Source organism: Sitophilus oryzae, unplaced genomic scaffold, assembly GCF_002938485.1.
Source record: "Sitophilus oryzae breed Bouriz unplaced genomic scaffold, Soryzae_2.0 scaffold_85_pilon_pilon, whole genome shotgun sequence".
Lineage (NCBI taxonomy): Eukaryota > Metazoa > Arthropoda > Insecta > Coleoptera > Curculionidae > Sitophilus > Sitophilus oryzae.
The window spans coordinates 1,410,053-1,427,496 of NW_022147483.1; the positions used below are offsets into that span (position 1 = coordinate 1,410,053).

Genomic DNA, 17,444 nt, shown 5'->3' on the forward strand with positions numbered 1-17,444 from the left:
GGATGAATAAAATAAATTAATTATTGTTTCGGTCGTACCGGGTCGTACGTCGTTTCATCTCAAAACTTAAGAGACTATTTATGACGAACTAATTAATTATTGTTATGAGGGTACAAATGTAATTATCGGTAATAAAAATAGCATAATCTTCAGCATTTTTTCGAATTGTTATTATTTGACCGGACGCGTTTAATTTTTTTATTCGTCCGTTTCGGCGGACGAGTAGACACTTGAAGTCATTTGACAGGTGTAAAATGTTTTGGAATTTTTTTTATACATTTATTTAAATATTGCAGTAAAACTTATCTTAAAATCCTTTTAAAACATGACTGTGGACCTCAGTAAAAACAATGCTGCCTTAAAAGAAGCCTGGAAGGACGTTTTAAACGACAAAACCGACACAAATTGGTAAGTTTTTAGGTTATCTCTTCGAATTTTTCTTTACAGGTGTTTTTTAGGGCTCTTTTCGGGTACGAGGGACAAACTAACACACTGAAGCTCGTTAGCAAAGGCGATGGAGGTATTAACGAACTTCGGGAAGACCTGAATTCGGGGAAAGTCATGTACGCCTTTGTTAAACTGTACGACCCTAAAACTTCACTTGATAAGTGTGTTCTGATCAACTGGCAAGGCGAGGGGGCGAATACAGTAAGAAAAGGAATTTCAGCAAATCATTTACGCGATATAGAACGATTTTTTACTGGAGCTCACTTGACTTACAATGCCAGAAACGAGGATGAAGTTGATGAAGATTTGTTGGTGGATAAACTCAAAAAAGTGGGATCGGAATATAGTTTCAAAATGAAAGTTGAGCCTTTTGAGCCTGCTGTCCCTGTTGGTAAATAATATCTACATTATGCTTTAGTTTCAGACTATTTATAAGAGTTTTTAGGCACAAGATATCAGAAAGTTAATGCAGTCAAAGAGATTAACTCACAAGAAAGAGACAAGTTTTGGAAAAAGGAAGAAGAAGAGGAGAAAAAACGCTTAGAGGAGGAAAAGAAACGAAAAAAGGAAGAATCATTGAAGCTAGAACTAGAAATTGCACAAAGAGAAGGTAACTTTTACTACATTTAAAAAAGAAAAGATCTTTGCTATGTGATTATTATTACTTCAGAAATCGAAACGAAAAAACGAGACCATGAGTCGGAATTGAGAAACGAAAAGATCGATCAAATCAAGAAAATAGAACAAGAAAGCACTAAACAAGAGACTGAAAAACATACCGCTCCTGAGAAGCCTGTCAGGGCTTCAATACTAAAAGCTCAAAGCAACTTTGAAAACAATTCAAACCCTACAATTTCTAAATCGTAAGTAATTTGGTATTTAACATTTTAAAATTTTCTTTTTTATGATATTTTTTTGTGTTTAAGACTTTCTCCTGAGCCAACAAATGCCGAACAAGCTTTAAGTGACGATGATGGTGACCAGTTTGCTACAATCAAAAGGTAATCAAGTTTTAGCTTAATATCTACAGAGTGTATGTAGATTACGTAGGTTAATTGAAACCTTATATACAGTTACACAGGATACACATACAGTTATACAGGATGAGACAAAATTAACATTGAACATTGGTCATTTTTAAAAGCAAGTTAGTCTTTTATTTTAAATGGAACACCCAGTATATTATTCCGATATTCAATGGAGAATTCATAACTCTTCAAAGTAGTGTTGAGGTTGCCTACCTATTAGACAAAGAATTTCCTAGATATTTTCATTCTTATGATTTTAGTTTTTTTAGAGATATTTTTGTGTTTTTTAGGTCTCCGAAAGACCTAAACAATCATAAGACTGCCGAAGAAACAACGACGCCAGTCGAAGAGAACGTAGCAGCCCCCAAAACATCCCCATTTAATGAACAAACTGTTCAGATGTTAGAACAAGATTTTGTCGACGAGTATATTTATGGAATTAAGGATTCTTACAAAGCTAGAGCTTTGTATGACTATCAAGCAGGTTAGAGATTAGTTTTTTTTTATAAATTTGTGGGTTTTAATTTTTTTTCTTGTAGCTGATGATACAGAAATATCTTTCGATCCTGGTGACATAATAACTAACATACAGAAGGTCGACGAGGGTTGGTGGCAGGGCTTGGCACCAGATGGCATCACTTATGGACTTTTCCCGGCCAACTATGTCGAATTAATCGAGTGAAACTCTTTTAAACAATTGGAAAATTGCTGTGAGAAAAAAAAATAATCAACAAAAAAATCAGAAAATTGTAAAAAATTTAGGTTGTTTATTTCCTTCAGGATAAATTTATTTTAGGAATTTTTACAATGACTGAATTATTTTATTTTATTGTTTTAAGTATTATTATAATTGCTTGATATTTTTAAAGCCTAAACCGCTTATATTATTGCTTTATTCCAAAAGAAATTATAGTATTATATATAAAAAGAAACATTTTTTATGACAAATATTTATAGGATGTTACAATTTATATGGCATAGTAATTTTATCACGTTATAGAAATGTATTATTATAACCCTTTATTAGCTTTTCTCTTAAGATATAATCGACAATTTAACAAAGCTGTGTTCTTTTCAGAAAAAAGCCAATGGTTTTATACATTGACTTTTTATTTTCACATATTTAATAAAATTACATCAAATGAATTGAGTTTTATTCCTACGATTCCAAAAATTTTAAAAACGCCGCTGTTTAAAAAAGACAAGGCCCGATTATTTTTGTATTACTGGTTGCATAAATTTAAAAAATCTCAGAGATAAGGAGGTAGGGAGAATAATGGTGCATGCTTTCTATAAGGGAAGGTCAGAAATTAATAGTGATCATAAACACAGAATATCTAGCTACGCGTAGCTAGAAGTTTCTTTAGTGCTATCTTTGGTTAATCTTAAAAATATCACGTAGTTAATTAAACTACTATAGTAATATAATATAACAGTCCATATTATAAATAAATAATGATCTTTTTATCAAGACGAGGAAACAGAAAATACTGTGAATAGTATATAATTACTATAAACAATCATTAAAGTCAATTTTTATCACACTTCAGCGCACTGGGCCTGTGTAACTGTATATATCTTATTTTATTTCACTGTTTAAAAGCTTATAAATAAGAATTTCTTATTAGTTATTTTATTTACTTATTTTATGTTAATTTTCTGTTTAAATCCACCATTATTATTAAAATGTTAGAGAGCAAGGAACCATAATTGAAATATTAAACGAAAAATAAAATTGACTAAATTAACTACATACCCTTGTTTATATATTCTTACATACATAACACATAAAATCATAAAATCAGTTCAAGGAGGAATACAAAAGCCGTTTATATTCGTTTACGAGTTCAAAAAATCACAAAGAATTAGATGACAAGCCAAACTAATCCCGTAAAACCTGCGTAAAACCTAGAAATTCGAAATAACAATAGGTCAAAAAAAGCTATCGGCTATTATTATTACTGATTTGATCTCCCCTGTAGACCCACGGGCAAAAATCAAAAATCCTGTTTTTCCTACCTCTATATCTCTGGTAAAGACTGATTATTTATTGTATTACTGGTTGCATAAATTTGAAAAACTTCAATGAGAGACATTTAAAAATTAAAAAACTTTTTAATTATTTTAATAATAACAGTTTATTCGAAAACAACCAAATATAATAATTTTGTACAACTACAATTCACATTTAATAAGGCATTCATTAAATGTTACGTTATCGATTTTAAACTCCCACACAATAGTAAAATATTAATCACAGTAAACTGCGCTACATTACTTCAAATTGAAAAACACGAAAACACGATAAATATAAACACGAAACCGCAAAGTACTTGACTAAAACCTATGGAGGGCTTTTAGACTCCATACTAAAACCATATGTAAACAGCAGATAACCGACTTTTTTATTGCCATTTTCCTAATTATTCAAAATATTTTGCCTACGTGACGTTCGCAACGTGACGTCTTTCGCACGTATCGCGAGAGCGACAGAGAAAAACACGCGAACAGAGAGAGACGGCCAATTTGAACCAAAATAAACCTGAAAGAAAAGTTCGTGAGCTCTCTTCAAGCTTTTTCGCACGTTTATTTATATTTCGTCGCTTGTAAGAGGCAAACGAGTTGTGTGAATTGATCGTACCGTTTTTATTACGTGTATTATTTTATATTAATTCGAAATAAACTAAAATAACGTAAAAATGTGTGAAGAGAAACAGTGGAACAGCACTCAGTTGAGGCGATATGATCTGGAACTTGAGCAAATTCCCAGGCTGTATTATACCGATCCAAAAGTCGACGAATTGATCAGCCTAAATGTAAATATCAAGTTTATTATTAGTATTTCTCGATTACTCCCCAACCTAACTTAACTCGAATGTTTTAATGGAATTAAATGCATGATTTTTCGGTGTTTCAAAGTTTCAAGATGTTTTATGTTTCAGAAACCAGTGGTAATAACTGGTTCGAATATCATCAAGACGGCTAAGGCTAACTGGACCCCCGAATACTTGGAGCAGAATATAGGCAACGCTGGACATACAGTAATGTTGTCCAAAACGCACAAATTCAAGTAAGGAATTCATATTCTTTATTTACTAATTAAATAATCAAGAATCGCATAATACTTGGTTGGTTCCAAGAACTAATATGATTCGTCATGTTTGAGTAAACAAAACATGACTAAAACAACAAGTGATTTATTTGTTTTTATGTCAGTAATTAGTCAAATAGGATTCATAGAAAAACACTAATTTTTAATTGTTCTTTGATTGTTTTATAGATATTTCGATGAATCAAAAGTCTTAAACAAAAATAACCCGCATGGAATTGAATTTACACCACCCACAAGGAAAACCAAAATGAAAATTGGCGAATTTATGAGGAAACTACGTGAATGGAAACCTGGAAATGATAGGTGTGTTTTTTTTTAATATCAATGGTTTTAAGGTTTTATATTTTAATTTTTTTCTAGGCTATATTTACAACAACCCTTAAATAACACAATAGGAGACTTACTAGTGAGGGATTTCATCAATTTCGACTGGGAATACATTAATAATAAGCAAAGTAAACATAATTGGGGTCCTTTAACGTCAAATTTAATATTAATATCACAGGTACAGTATTGCAATTTAAGATAAAATAATAATATACTTACTAGAGTTATTACTAGGAAGGTAATGTTACTCCGTGTCATTATGATGAACAACAGAACTTCTTTGGCCAGGCTTACGGCTATAAAAGATGCATTTTATTCCCTCCAAGCGATTTTGAGTGTTTGTATCCTCATCCGGTTTATCATCCGCATGACAGACAAAGTATGGTAAGTTTGGCTCATTTGAAAATCTCTTTAACTTGTTATTTACCATATTAATGCAAGTTTTTGAATTGAACAAGTATGCAACCAAGAATACGCCGAATTCTATGAAATTTAAAGTATTATTGGTTTTATAACTTGCGACGTATTAACAAGCCATAATAAATCCAGTTAAATTCATAAACTGTTAAATCAATTTATTCGTTTTATTTTTAGGTAGACTTTGACAAGCCCGACTACACTAGATTTCCTAGATTTAAATTCGCCAAAGGTTATGAAACTGTAGTGGAACCCGGGGACGTACTGTACATTCCTATTTATTGGTGGCATCATATTGAATCTCTGATGAGGGGCGGACCAACTATATCTGTCAATTTTTGGTATAAAGTAAGTCAGTTTTGTGTATAACGACATATTAAAATATCGATATTTGTATAATATCTCTAGAGTAAAGATTTTTTAATGATGATAAAAATTTTGTAGCATTTTGCAGAAAAAAATAATGGTAGAGATGTTGAAGAAGTATCGACATAAAATATCGATATTTTTTAATATCGATATTTTATGATATGGATACTTCTTGTACATCACTACTATTTTTTCAAAAAAATTACTGACAGTTACAATTTTGTAGGATTTTTTCAAAAAAAATAATAGGGAAGTCTCTAAGTGTCGATATATTGTTTTACATCGATTCATTACTATATGGACAATTCTTGCGCATCCTTACTATATTTTTTTTGGGCATTTTTTACATATTTTCTACTGATTATCAAAATTTTGTAGCATTTTTTAAAAATTATTTTAGGGATGACGAAAAATATCGATATAGGCAAATATCGATATTTTTAATATCGATATTTTATTATGTCGATACTTCTTGCACATCCTTAGTATACTTTTTTTGCAGAAACTTTTATAGATTTTTTACTGATAATCACAATTTAGGAGAATTTAGAGATTATCGAGATATTTAAATATTGATATTTTATTCTCGATACTTCTTGTACATCCCTACAAATTTTTTGGAGAAATTTTATATTATACTGATCATCAAAAATTTATAGCATTTCAAAAGGAAACAGTAAGGATGCCAAAAAGTATCGACATATTCCAATATCGATATTTGTGTATCGATATTTGAATATATCGATATTTTTTGCACATCCCTATTTTTTGTTGCAGTCATGCTAAAATGTTGTTTCTTTTTTACAGGTCGGGCCCACAAGTCTGGAATACCCTTTGAAGGACCATCAAAAAGTGTCCATCACCCGAAACGTGGAGAAAATGTTACTGGAAGTTCTACAAGATCCTAAAGAAGTGGGACCTCTATTAAGATCGATGGTTCTGGGACGGTACACCGAATAATACCACGTCCCGTATGGAAAACCTTCAATAATTCAGACTGTGATTTTTTGAAATATAAGAGACAATGTGGGAAAAATCTTAGCCAGTATAAAATTCGTACCTACTCAGCGACAGTGCTTAAAATTATCATATTTATGGTCTTTTATCGTGGTTATCCCAGAGAAATAAGTAAACATAGATGGTTTTTTAGAAACCATCTATGTTTACTTATTTTTCTGAAAACCCTTGTCATCGAGATGAAAACAATAATATGTATATATTAGACTGATTATTTTTACTGTATCTTATTTAATTTTATCTTATACTTATATAGCCAGAAACCTACTAGATTTAGGTCTAAAATTGACTACTATTAGCTTATATTTAAGTAAGATTTGTCCAGTGTGTACTTAACTAACATAAAAAAGACTGAATTATAAAATATTTTAAGTTTTTTTTTTTGTTACAGTAAATATAATTTTTCAGATGAATTATCTAAAAACAAAAAAGAAGATTTAACCAAAAATAACTACTCACTTTTTTGTAAATATATTTATATTGGATTGTTACCCATATAAACGAATATTATTAATACTAGGACACAAAATAACTCAGTCTTTTAGTTTTGTGTTAATGGCTTAAAATGTTTTTAAAACTTATTTCAGTTAGTTATGTACCTAATGATTGTATAAAAATAAAACGATTTTATTCATAACACTTGTCTATATTTTTAAAGAAAAATCTACCTATAGCCTGTCCAACGAATCAGGCAATATTTCGACAGATGATATCCAAAAAATGACAGAAAATACATGGCAGACAACTGTCATTGTCACTGTCATGTATCTTTCCGTTGAACAAATTATCTGTCTAAATTTGATTGGTAAACAACATATTAACTATAGTGTTTTGATTTGTAAAGTGGTCACATACGTTACGACGTGTTGTACATCAAGTTGTACGTCCTGGTTTGTTCTGTAATATATCTGAATCGTAAATACGACAGACTTGAACGCAGTAGAGGAAAAAAAGTATTGAAGAACATGTAATAATTCTTACACAAAAAGCTTTTTATTCAGGCAATAAATCATCTCCCAGTTCTTCGTTTCCAAAGTCTTCAAAATCGAATCCTTTCCCTGCCCCAGTCCTAGGCCTTACTGGTAAAGGACCCAAAGGATCTGCATAGTTATAATCTAAAAAAACACAAGTGCCTTTCGATGGTATTAGTTCATAAAAAAATATTTTATTTTTACTAGGGACGGGCCAATATATCGATATCTAAAATATCGATATATCTTTTAAGAATGTCACTAAGAGAATCGATCTTTTACCTAGATTATTTTGTCCTATTCCAGAGTCTGAACTGCCTGCGCTGTCCTGATGACGTACCGTCCTAGTACTGCGCAGGTTTCTATTGGCCGAAGGTGAGGAGTACGTTTTGAGGTGTCATGTTCCAGTACTGGACTAAATCCGGATCCTGTCCTCGATGACAGACCACTATTGCTCCTTCGAGAAGCTAGAAAAATGTTTTTTCTTGTTTTATAATCGCTAGTGTTTCATGGTTTTTGAAGAAAAGAACAGTTTTTAAGTGTGTTTTCATAATTTTAGTTCAAATATCACTCGAATTCCTAGTGGCATACAAAAATAACTGTTTAAAAGATATAAAAATACCAAAAAAAATGGTAAAATTTACCTGGTCTGCTACTATTCACCCGTTCACGAACTTCTTTAGATTTTTCCAGTTTTTTTAGCTCCAACAAATAGTCTTGAGCCTCTCGCATGCCAAGGTCACTGCATAGTCTCACCAAGAAACGTAGGCATTCGCTGTTTTCCGGAAACTGTCTATAATTTTACAGAAAAATATGTATTTACTTTAATATCAATATACAGTGTATGCAACCAAAAATACCTCTATTATCGACCTTATGTCAACTGTATTTAAGGTTAAAAATACAGAAGAAAAACAATTATGATTCAGTGTAATGATAGTTGCATACTTTATGAAAATTTATCTCATATGCTGTTATATTGTAAATCATTTAAATACCTAATAAGATTATTTTGCAGATTGTGACATTTTTTCCAAAACTATCTACTAAATAATGACAAAACTTACCTATGTATTTCTTGGTACAGAGTAAGAGCCTTGTGCATATTACCGCTTCTTCTGTGACAGCCTGCAACCATCATGTTCCATTTGGGATCCCCCGGCTGCATTATGGCCGCCTTTTCAAAGTACGACAGCGCTTTCTCGACCACCTGCATTTCAATGTAGTACGACCCTAACCAGTCTATCGCAGATATATTTCCTGGGTAGTACCTAAAAGACTAAAAGAAAAATATAATAAATTAACTATCGACAAATCAATAAAAGTTATATAGCGTGCTTACTTACGTCAACATGATAATGATGTGCCTGTTGTTTATCGCCTTCATTGTCAAACAACTCCCCCAACTTCTGCAAAGCCTTGGAATCGGTCGGTACCAAGCCCAAAAGCTGTTGGTACGTATCAGCTGCAGCCTCCACATCACCAACCAGCTCCAAAAGGTTAGCCACTTGGTAAACCACGGCAGGCAACAGAGCTAAAGAGCCAGAGAACCTCTGGAAACAAGTCAAGGCTTCCAGGTAGTGCCCTTGACGTTTCAGGCAAAGGCCTTGGTTGAAGATGGCCTCGAAGTGGGTACCGTCCAGGTCCAGGGCCTTGCGGAAACAACGGGAGGCGTGGTCAAGGTGGTTCTTGGCTAGGAGACATGCGCCGTAGTTCACTAAGGCATTGGCGTCGGGAGATGCATGTTTTTCTGCCGATTCTCCATAGATGAGTGCATTGTTGTAATCACCTTGCTACAAAAATAAAAAAAATAAAAACGTTATTAATTTCTTTGTTATCTATTAATTTCTTTGTTACCTGAGATTTAGTGTAGTCATACAATAAAATAGCTATAGTGAAAATTTTTGAATAAAAAAAGAACAAGGAAGGAGTATAATGCTATCCATGTATTTATGCATGTTAGAAGGAGGTTGCAGGGACTCTAGGGTGGGGATCCTTGACAGTTCTGTTTGACGATTCATTTGACACATTTGAATTTGATTTGAAATTTTATGGATTTGTCAGTCTTTACTGACCTTATTTTATGTTATTTATTATTTATTCTACAACTGTAGTTGTTTAGAGGTAGTAAATTGAGAACGAAATTGTGACAGAACTTAAATTAACAGTGACACCATTGCGATTTATCGAAAAAGACTGTAAAATAGTTGGTTGTGTAGCTTGTGGTAGATCTCGGAAAAAAATCGAGGGAAATAATATTTAATAACTTTTCGCTCTAGTAAGTGACTATATAATATACATACGTGTAGTAAACCGACCATTTATGAAATTCACTTAAAATTAACTAATTATATATTTTGCATTTTTACTTTTATTTACTACTTGTCAAAGATTAGATGTCAAAGAATTTAGATACGTCAATTTGACTTATCTACTTCAGTAGCGTATCGGATGTTTGTATTATTAAATAATAATTATTATAACTTATATCTATTTTTATTAGAATTGTATAATTTTATAACAATTTTAATAACTACCAACATTTATCGACAATTAAACAGAAACAACATATAATTGAATCCCTCCTACATAATATTTATACATGTTTTGAATAAAATTAGAACGGCACTGATAAACCGAAATTTAAGTCGGCCATTTTAGGACCCCTTTTTTTGATATGCTCCTTCCTAAATCTTTCTATTCAAAGTTTTTTTTTTTGAAAATACAAACAAACTTCAAACTTTCCAGTAGAAAAATATTTGAAAATAAATTAATTCTCTACTATAATTTTGAATGAAAATAACTCTTACCATGAAGTAAATAAAACAAAGGTTAGTGGCTGCATTCAGGGCAATATCAGAATCCTTTTCAAAGGCCTTCAAGGCAGCCACAGCTTCAGACAGTTGGTTTTGCTTCAAAAACATCACTGCCTTGTTTATCTCCAGATCAGAAGCCAGAGGCGAGTATTCCGACATTTTTATAGCTGACACACACCAATCATAACCTAGAAATGTATTTCCAATATTTGTAAAGACAGTATGAATAGAATTAATGGTCCTATTGCATCTATATAATTGTTTTTCTACTTTTATATATAATATATTTACTTACCATCACTAAAATTGTCCTCTACAAAAGGTGCTATGAGCTTGGCTGCTGTAAGAATACAGTACTCTGCATCGTGACGTTTTTGTACCTCGTACTTATGCAGATCATCATCTTTGATTGCTAAAGCTAACAAAGCATCTTCGGGGTTGTCCTAAAATAATATAAAAAACGAAAGAAATCAAGAAAAAGATATAAAATAAAATATAATAAAAATAAAAAGTTATAGGAATGAGCAACTTTTGAAAAACATCCGGTATAATAATAAAAGTTAATAATGCTTTCTAAAGATTATCTCAACTCACTTGCTCCAAATGGTACTTGTCATCGTCTTCAATGTCGAGTGGTACAGTGAGAAGCATAGAGAATGCTGTTCTCATTCTATCGCGATCCTCTAACGCTCTGCAACAGGCCACTAAGTGCAAGCCTGCCCTATGACAGGCTTGCTCACTCATGATGAACTCCAGACTGTTCACAGCTTCCTCCCATTGGCCCATTTTGACGAAGACCATGGCAATGTTGTGCATAATTTTGATTCTAAAATACAGCAAAATAAAATACTAATTCACCACAATACACCAGTGATGTTAATAATTTAAAATTAATTAAATAAATCTCAAACAACAGGCTATTAGTTACCTTAGATTTTTCTGAGTGGATGGTACTTGGTCCAAAGCCATACGGTACATTTTTACGGCCATGTGGTACTGTCCTTGTTTCAGATAGACGTTGCCCATGTTGACTTTTAATCTGTGGGCGTTTGCAAACATGCGATTTTTTGTCATCATTTGGTAGGTGTTCAGAGCTTCGGTATACAATTCGTTTGCAGCATACTGATTGGCCAGATTGAAGAGAACCTTCAAAGAAATAATGAAGTACAATTAATTGGCATTTAATTTTGTAGTGTACTACTAAAAATACAGTAACACAGCACTACTAGATATGTATAAAATATACAGGATGCTACAAATTCGAGGTACGAGCATTGGTATCTCGGTAACCGTAATAGATACGATCATGGTTAAATTGGGGCAAAGTTGCCCGTTTTGGGATGTTCACCAAGATGCCATCAAAAAAGTTTTCAAAATTTCAAAGATTGCTGAGTTTTTTGGAAAAAACGGATTTATTTTGAAAATGAATTTTATTTTTTCCTGTCGTTACTTTTAAGAAAATCAAAAAAACTAATTGCACATTCTCATAGCCACTTTATAAAGGCTATCTGACAGTATTTTTAGATTTTTAAATTAGCTGATAATTTGTGAGATACAGAGGCCAACTTAATTTTTTTAAATACATGCATTTTTTATTTGTTTAGTTTTTTCCAAAAAACTCAGCGATCCTTGAAATTTTTAAAACTTTTTTGATGGCATCTTGGTGAACATCCCAAAGCGAAACTTTGCCCCAATTTAACCATGTTCGTATCTAGTACGGTTACCGAGATACCGATGCTCGTACCTCGAATTTGTAGCACCCTGTATAACTAAATGTAGCAAACTTATATCATAACCTTTTAGGTTATGATATGAACTTAGTCACAATCATTTATGTCATGATACCCACTTTAGAATTTTAGTTATTCAATTTATAACTTAAAACACTAGTATAGTAAACGCCACGAATGTTTGGGAGTGATTCATCGGTCGCTACCATCTGAACTAATCTGTTCAAGGCCACATAAAACTTAATTCCAGTGCCGTGGTGTTTCAAATCTTATAATAATTAATATAAAATCTGTTGTAATCTTTGAATAAGGAGACTAAGGAAGGAGCATATCAAAAATCTTAGGTCCAGCGCGATGGGCCTCAAATATGGCGGACTTAAATTCCGGTTTATCAGTGCCGTTCTAATTTTATTTAAAAAATGTAAAACTATGATGTAGGGTAGACGCGTGGTAGACTCTATAATTTTTTTATTTATTTTACGTTGTGAATAAATGTTGGTAGTTATTAAAATTGTTATAAAAATATAAAATTCTGATAGTTATAATAATTATTTATAACCATAAACATCCGATACGCTACTGAAGCAGGTAAGTCAAATTGACGTATCTAAATTCTTTGACATCTAATCTTTGACAACTAGTAAATAAAAGCAAAAATGCAAGAAAAAAAATATAATTAGTTAATTTAAGTGAATTTCACAAATGATCGGTTTATTACACGTATGTATATTATATAGTCACTTACTAGCGAAAAGTTGTTCCATTATTTCACTCGATTTTTGCCGAGATCTACCACACGCTACACAACCAACTATTTTAGAGTCTTTTTCGATAAATCGCGATAGTGTCACTGTTATTTTAATTTTTGCCACAATTTCCACCTGGATTTACTACCTTTATACAACTATCAGTAGTAGAATAAATAATAAATAACATAAAATAAGCTCCGTAAAGACTGACAAATCCACAAAATTTCAAATCAAATTCAAATGTGTCAAATGAATTGTCAAACAGAACTGTCAAGGCTCCCCACCCTAGAGTCCTTTTTCCGCCCACCATGCATGAATACATGAATAGCATTATGCTCCTTCCTTAGTCTTCTTATTCAAAGGTTGTAATTTGTTGTTTTAACTGTCAAAGTCTTGTCAAAACATATATTTGATTATAAATATAAAATGGATTGCCCCATTGGTCGCACTGCAAGCACACGAATGGACTGACGCACAAAAACGAATCAATCAAAGAAACGCGATATAGTATCGTCTTTGTCAATCACGCTAACATTTTAGAATAAGTAGGAGGAGCGCAGGCAGATGATCAGACCGGGCCTTTAAAAACCTACGTCTGCGGTGAAAAATTACGTTTTTAATGTAAAAATGACAGCGAGCGTGTCGATTCTAACTTCATCAAGCGATAAATCACTCCCAAACATTCGTGGCGTTTACTATAGCAGTAGTAGTAGTACAAAGTTTGTCCCACCATAAAATACTTGACAATGACAGTTGTTATCTGTCATTTTAATTCAAAGGTAAATTGTATTTTCTGTCATTTTTTGAATGTCATCTGGCGAATGCTTTCCGGACGCGACGAACGGTCTTCGCGATGAAAGTGTCTTTACAAAGAAAACTATTATTATTGACTGATTTAATATGTCATTGTAACACATCAAGTCTTAACAAAATTGATTTTTTACTTCAAAGTAATTAAATTAGAGAATTTACTTACGACATAAGTTAGGTCGATGTTATGGTGATCTGAGAGATCACTTTGCTCCTGTGTTTTTATTAAACTTCTTTCTTTGTTTGAAGCTTCCTTGGCTTTGGTCAATGCTTTACGTAGATCACCCTCGCTTTGAGCTATACAGGATTCCTCAACTAACTGCATTATTTTTATTTCCTGTTGACGCATCTTTTCCTCTGGCCTATAAATACCGTACGATTGAAAAAAAAGGCGTCCAGTTGGCTTGGAAATGAACATCGATGCCATTCCCCATATAATTTTACATATAAAATGACAGCGATCTTCATTATTATTACATTGATTAGATTTCAGTAACTTATTACAAAAAATAAAATAATAAAAGATCAGAACAGAATCTGTCCACAAGAGATAACACATATTTTTGACTATTATTGTACTATTAATACCTAAATAGGTACTCACGAGTCGTCTTTCTGCAGTTCCAGTGGCGGCGTTTGTTGTACCGCCCCCGCTTGGTTCAAAGGATCGAACGGTTTGCCACCCCCAGAAGTGTACCCCGCCCCCCTGACAGCTGTCATCGGTCTGGTGACGTTCTCCAATCCTGTTGGCGGTCTGAAAGCTGCCGTTCCCGGTTTGCCAGTGCCGGGTTTCTTGAAATTTGTCGTGGGTTTGAACCCGGTACCCGCTCTGCTGTAGCCTGTCCCCGGTTTGAAGGGGGTTCTTGGCATTGCAGAAACTTGACGCTGAAACTGTGACAAAATATTAGCCCCCCATACACCAGAAGATTTGGCCTTTTACACAAGGTATAAATTATTTGGAAAAAAAAACGAAATAAAAATGAAACTTCTACACCCTGTATCTCCGAAACGAAGCAGCTTAAGTCATGAATTCATTCGAACTTTTTTACTTATTTTCATCTGCGCAATCGAAGTTTTCCGTTTACAATTATCGAACCACTCTGTATATTTGTATTTTTGGAGATTATTTATTTACACCCTATATATTTTTAATAAACCATGGTACAAAATTACGCTATAAGAAAATAAAGATAATATTTATTATTTTATTTACCTCCGTAGATGCTCCAATATGAAGAACAGGCTTTGGAGTAGTCAGTCTCATATCAGTACTAAATTTTAGCGTTTTTGCAAAACTATTGGAGCTTTCATCTTCTTTTGCCATATTTGCCAAATCATTACTATCAAAAGACTTGGAAAGATCTAAAACATTGACAGTGGCCGTCATTATTAACAAATTCTAGGCTTTTTAATCAAAAATTTTGATAATAAATGAACTGTATTTTACGATACAAACATTTGAATCACACGCCTGCGCTGCGTTTCATTTGGAGAAATAAACATATCGATATAGTTTTGAAATTGCCCCTTACTACTGTTACGACTGTTACTACATAACCTAAGATTTAAATGTCATTATTATCGTATTATTTGTGGTATTATTCATCATAATCAGAGAATTTTGAGACTTTATATTTAGAAAAATACAGTATATTATTCAGTGATATTAGATTTAACAACTATATTGAAATAAAGTGTACTGAATCCGAGTATTCAATAACAATTTTTGAGTATTGTATCGTAGGTACATGGTTTTAAATTATCCAAAATGACTGAGGTAAACACCTATAATATAAAACACAGTTATTGTTAATATCTATTGTAGTTTTACCTAATAATAATTTACCATTATTTTAATTTGTTTTAGAGTAAAAGAATAGTTCCTCCATTGCTCAGAGTAATTTTAAATGCAGACGAAGAGATAACAAAGAAATTTGTACTATGGGGAAACAGTTTGTCTCCTTTACATGCTTTAAGAATGCATTTTCAAGCTTTAGAGGTAAATATACTTATTTTATTATAAGTACAACAGATTATTAAACGTTTTTCTTATTTAAGATAACTTGCCACGGTATTCCTTGGTTGGTATTTTGGGTTGCAGTGACATGGTTATTCAACAAACCAAGTTTGGTACCTTTGCAAGTTAATATGCTTTTAGGTGAGTAAAAAATAATAAAAATATCCAATTGTAGACTATTTCTGTAACATAAATGCTTAAATATTCTATATATTTTATTAATCAGATAATAAAATATTTTTTTAGTATTGTATCAATAAATAAATACATATAATTTAGATGTGGATTATGGCTTCTTTTATATTTCTCTTTTTTTACAGCTTTGATACTGGATATTGTTGCCATAGCTTTACTAAAGGCCTATTTTCGAAGGAGGAGACCCATGGGCAACAAGGATGATGCATTTGCTCAGATAGGTCCAGACAACTTTAGTTTTCCATCGGGTAATAATGTGTAATGCATTGATTTTACAGGTTTTTTTTAATATTTTGAACAAAAAATAAGAAAAACAATTCTCTAGCATGTTGATTAAAGACGATGAAATATCTAAAACAAACAATTTATTTATTTTTCAGGTCATGTAAGTCGTGCAGCCATGGTAGTGTTCATCTTCATCTTTCTCTATCCGGTCTCTATAATTTTTTACCCTCCAATGTTTGCCTGGGTGACAGTCTTAGCAATTAGCAGAGTCCTAATGGAACGCCACTACCTCTTGGACGTTGCAGGGGGATTATTCCTTGGTATTTTCGAGGGGATACTCATGAGTATTCTGTGGTTAAGCGACGAGAATGCCCGATGGTTGTTTAATTGTATTTCAGATGAAAAACTGGAAGGAGGAGAGTTCCATGTGTGATAATAATAATAAAGTGTTATTTTAGTGATACTTCTTTCTCTTTTAATTGTCTAATTATTTCTTTGTTTTGAATAAAATATTTTTCTATTTTTGTATGGTTTTTTATACCTTTTATTTTAATTTTTCACCTCCCTCAACTCTATTTACCAGGAGAACTACCCGTAGTACGAGATTGGAAATAATTTTGTGATAGTTTTTAAAAATACATGAAAGTTACTTTTGATTTGAGATTGCCTTTAAATTTTTCAATATTTTTATCGGTGCTGTACAGGGTGGGTCAAATTCGACGCTTTAAGGGAAAGACCCTTTTCTATAAGAGCTAAACGGCCTACACACGTAACGATTTATCGTATTGCATGCATATCCATCGAAACTGCCGCATTAATGATAAATCGTAGCGTGTGTAGGGAAATTGGATGGTTTGCAATATGCAGTCGTCAAATCGTTTGCAGTACGGAGCTTCCGTAAAATATCGTAACAACGGGTCGTGTCTGGGGTGGGGTTTGAACGCAAGTCTGAACATGTGGAGTGTATTCCCTGCCGCAGCGCGCAGTTACGATATAATTTTTATTTATTTTTGGTTTAATCAATATTATAGATTTAAAAAATAATAAGACGTCCTGGAAAACTTTATTGATTTATATAGAGAAAATAGATGCCTATAGGATGTGAAATCAAAAGATTATGCAAATAAAATGAAAAAAAATTCCAGTTATGAAACTTTTTTGAAAAAAAAAATTTTTTGAATATTTTTTTCTCTCCAGCAACCACTTTTTACACC

At 32.4% G+C, this 17,444-nt stretch overlaps 4 protein-coding genes across 4 annotated transcripts; 3 read left to right on the top strand and 1 right to left on the bottom strand.

Moving 5' to 3' along the window:
- The first annotated feature begins 194 nt into the window (after positions 1-194).
- On the top strand, positions 195-2,199 carry LOC115890058 (drebrin-like protein). Its single transcript, XM_030910177.1, has 7 exons — positions 195-408; positions 459-838; positions 893-1,057; positions 1,118-1,310; positions 1,374-1,448; positions 1,766-1,959; positions 2,015-2,199. Exons 1-7 carry the CDS (start codon positions 326-328, stop codon positions 2,155-2,157), a joined length of 1,233 nt encoding a protein of 410 aa, XP_030766037.1. The 5' UTR covers positions 195-325; the 3' UTR covers positions 2,158-2,199.
- Positions 2,200-4,036: 1,837 nt separating this feature from the next.
- Positions 4,037-7,311, top strand: LOC115890168 (hypoxia-inducible factor 1-alpha inhibitor-like). Its single transcript, XM_030910331.1, has 7 exons — positions 4,037-4,291; positions 4,418-4,545; positions 4,756-4,890; positions 4,948-5,092; positions 5,149-5,298; positions 5,509-5,679; positions 6,508-7,311. The coding sequence occupies exons 1-7, from the start codon at positions 4,175-4,177 to the stop codon at positions 6,658-6,660; spliced, it is 999 nt and encodes a 332-aa protein (XP_030766191.1). The 5' UTR covers positions 4,037-4,174; the 3' UTR covers positions 6,661-7,311.
- Positions 7,312-7,369: 58 nt separating this feature from the next.
- LOC115890207 (intraflagellar transport protein 88 homolog) lies at positions 7,370-15,190 on the bottom strand. The gene is given in 13 exon segments (XM_030910369.1): positions 7,370-7,832; positions 7,971-8,076; positions 8,079-8,155; positions 8,333-8,481; positions 8,756-8,967; positions 9,035-9,481; positions 10,499-10,692; positions 10,800-10,947; positions 11,099-11,330; positions 11,433-11,650; positions 13,960-14,155; positions 14,398-14,684; positions 15,007-15,190. Coding segments are annotated over 13 exon segments (2,562 nt in total). The 5' UTR covers positions 15,181-15,190; the 3' UTR covers positions 7,370-7,710.
- A 177-nt stretch (positions 15,191-15,367) lies between these two features.
- Positions 15,368-16,708, top strand: LOC115890090 (phospholipid phosphatase 6-like). Its single transcript, XM_030910223.1, has 5 exons — positions 15,368-15,570; positions 15,661-15,792; positions 15,852-15,951; positions 16,131-16,253; positions 16,386-16,708. Exons 1-5 carry the CDS (start codon positions 15,562-15,564, stop codon positions 16,661-16,663), a joined length of 642 nt encoding a protein of 213 aa, XP_030766083.1. The 5' UTR covers positions 15,368-15,561; the 3' UTR covers positions 16,664-16,708.
- Positions 16,709-17,444: the final 736 nt, after the last annotated feature.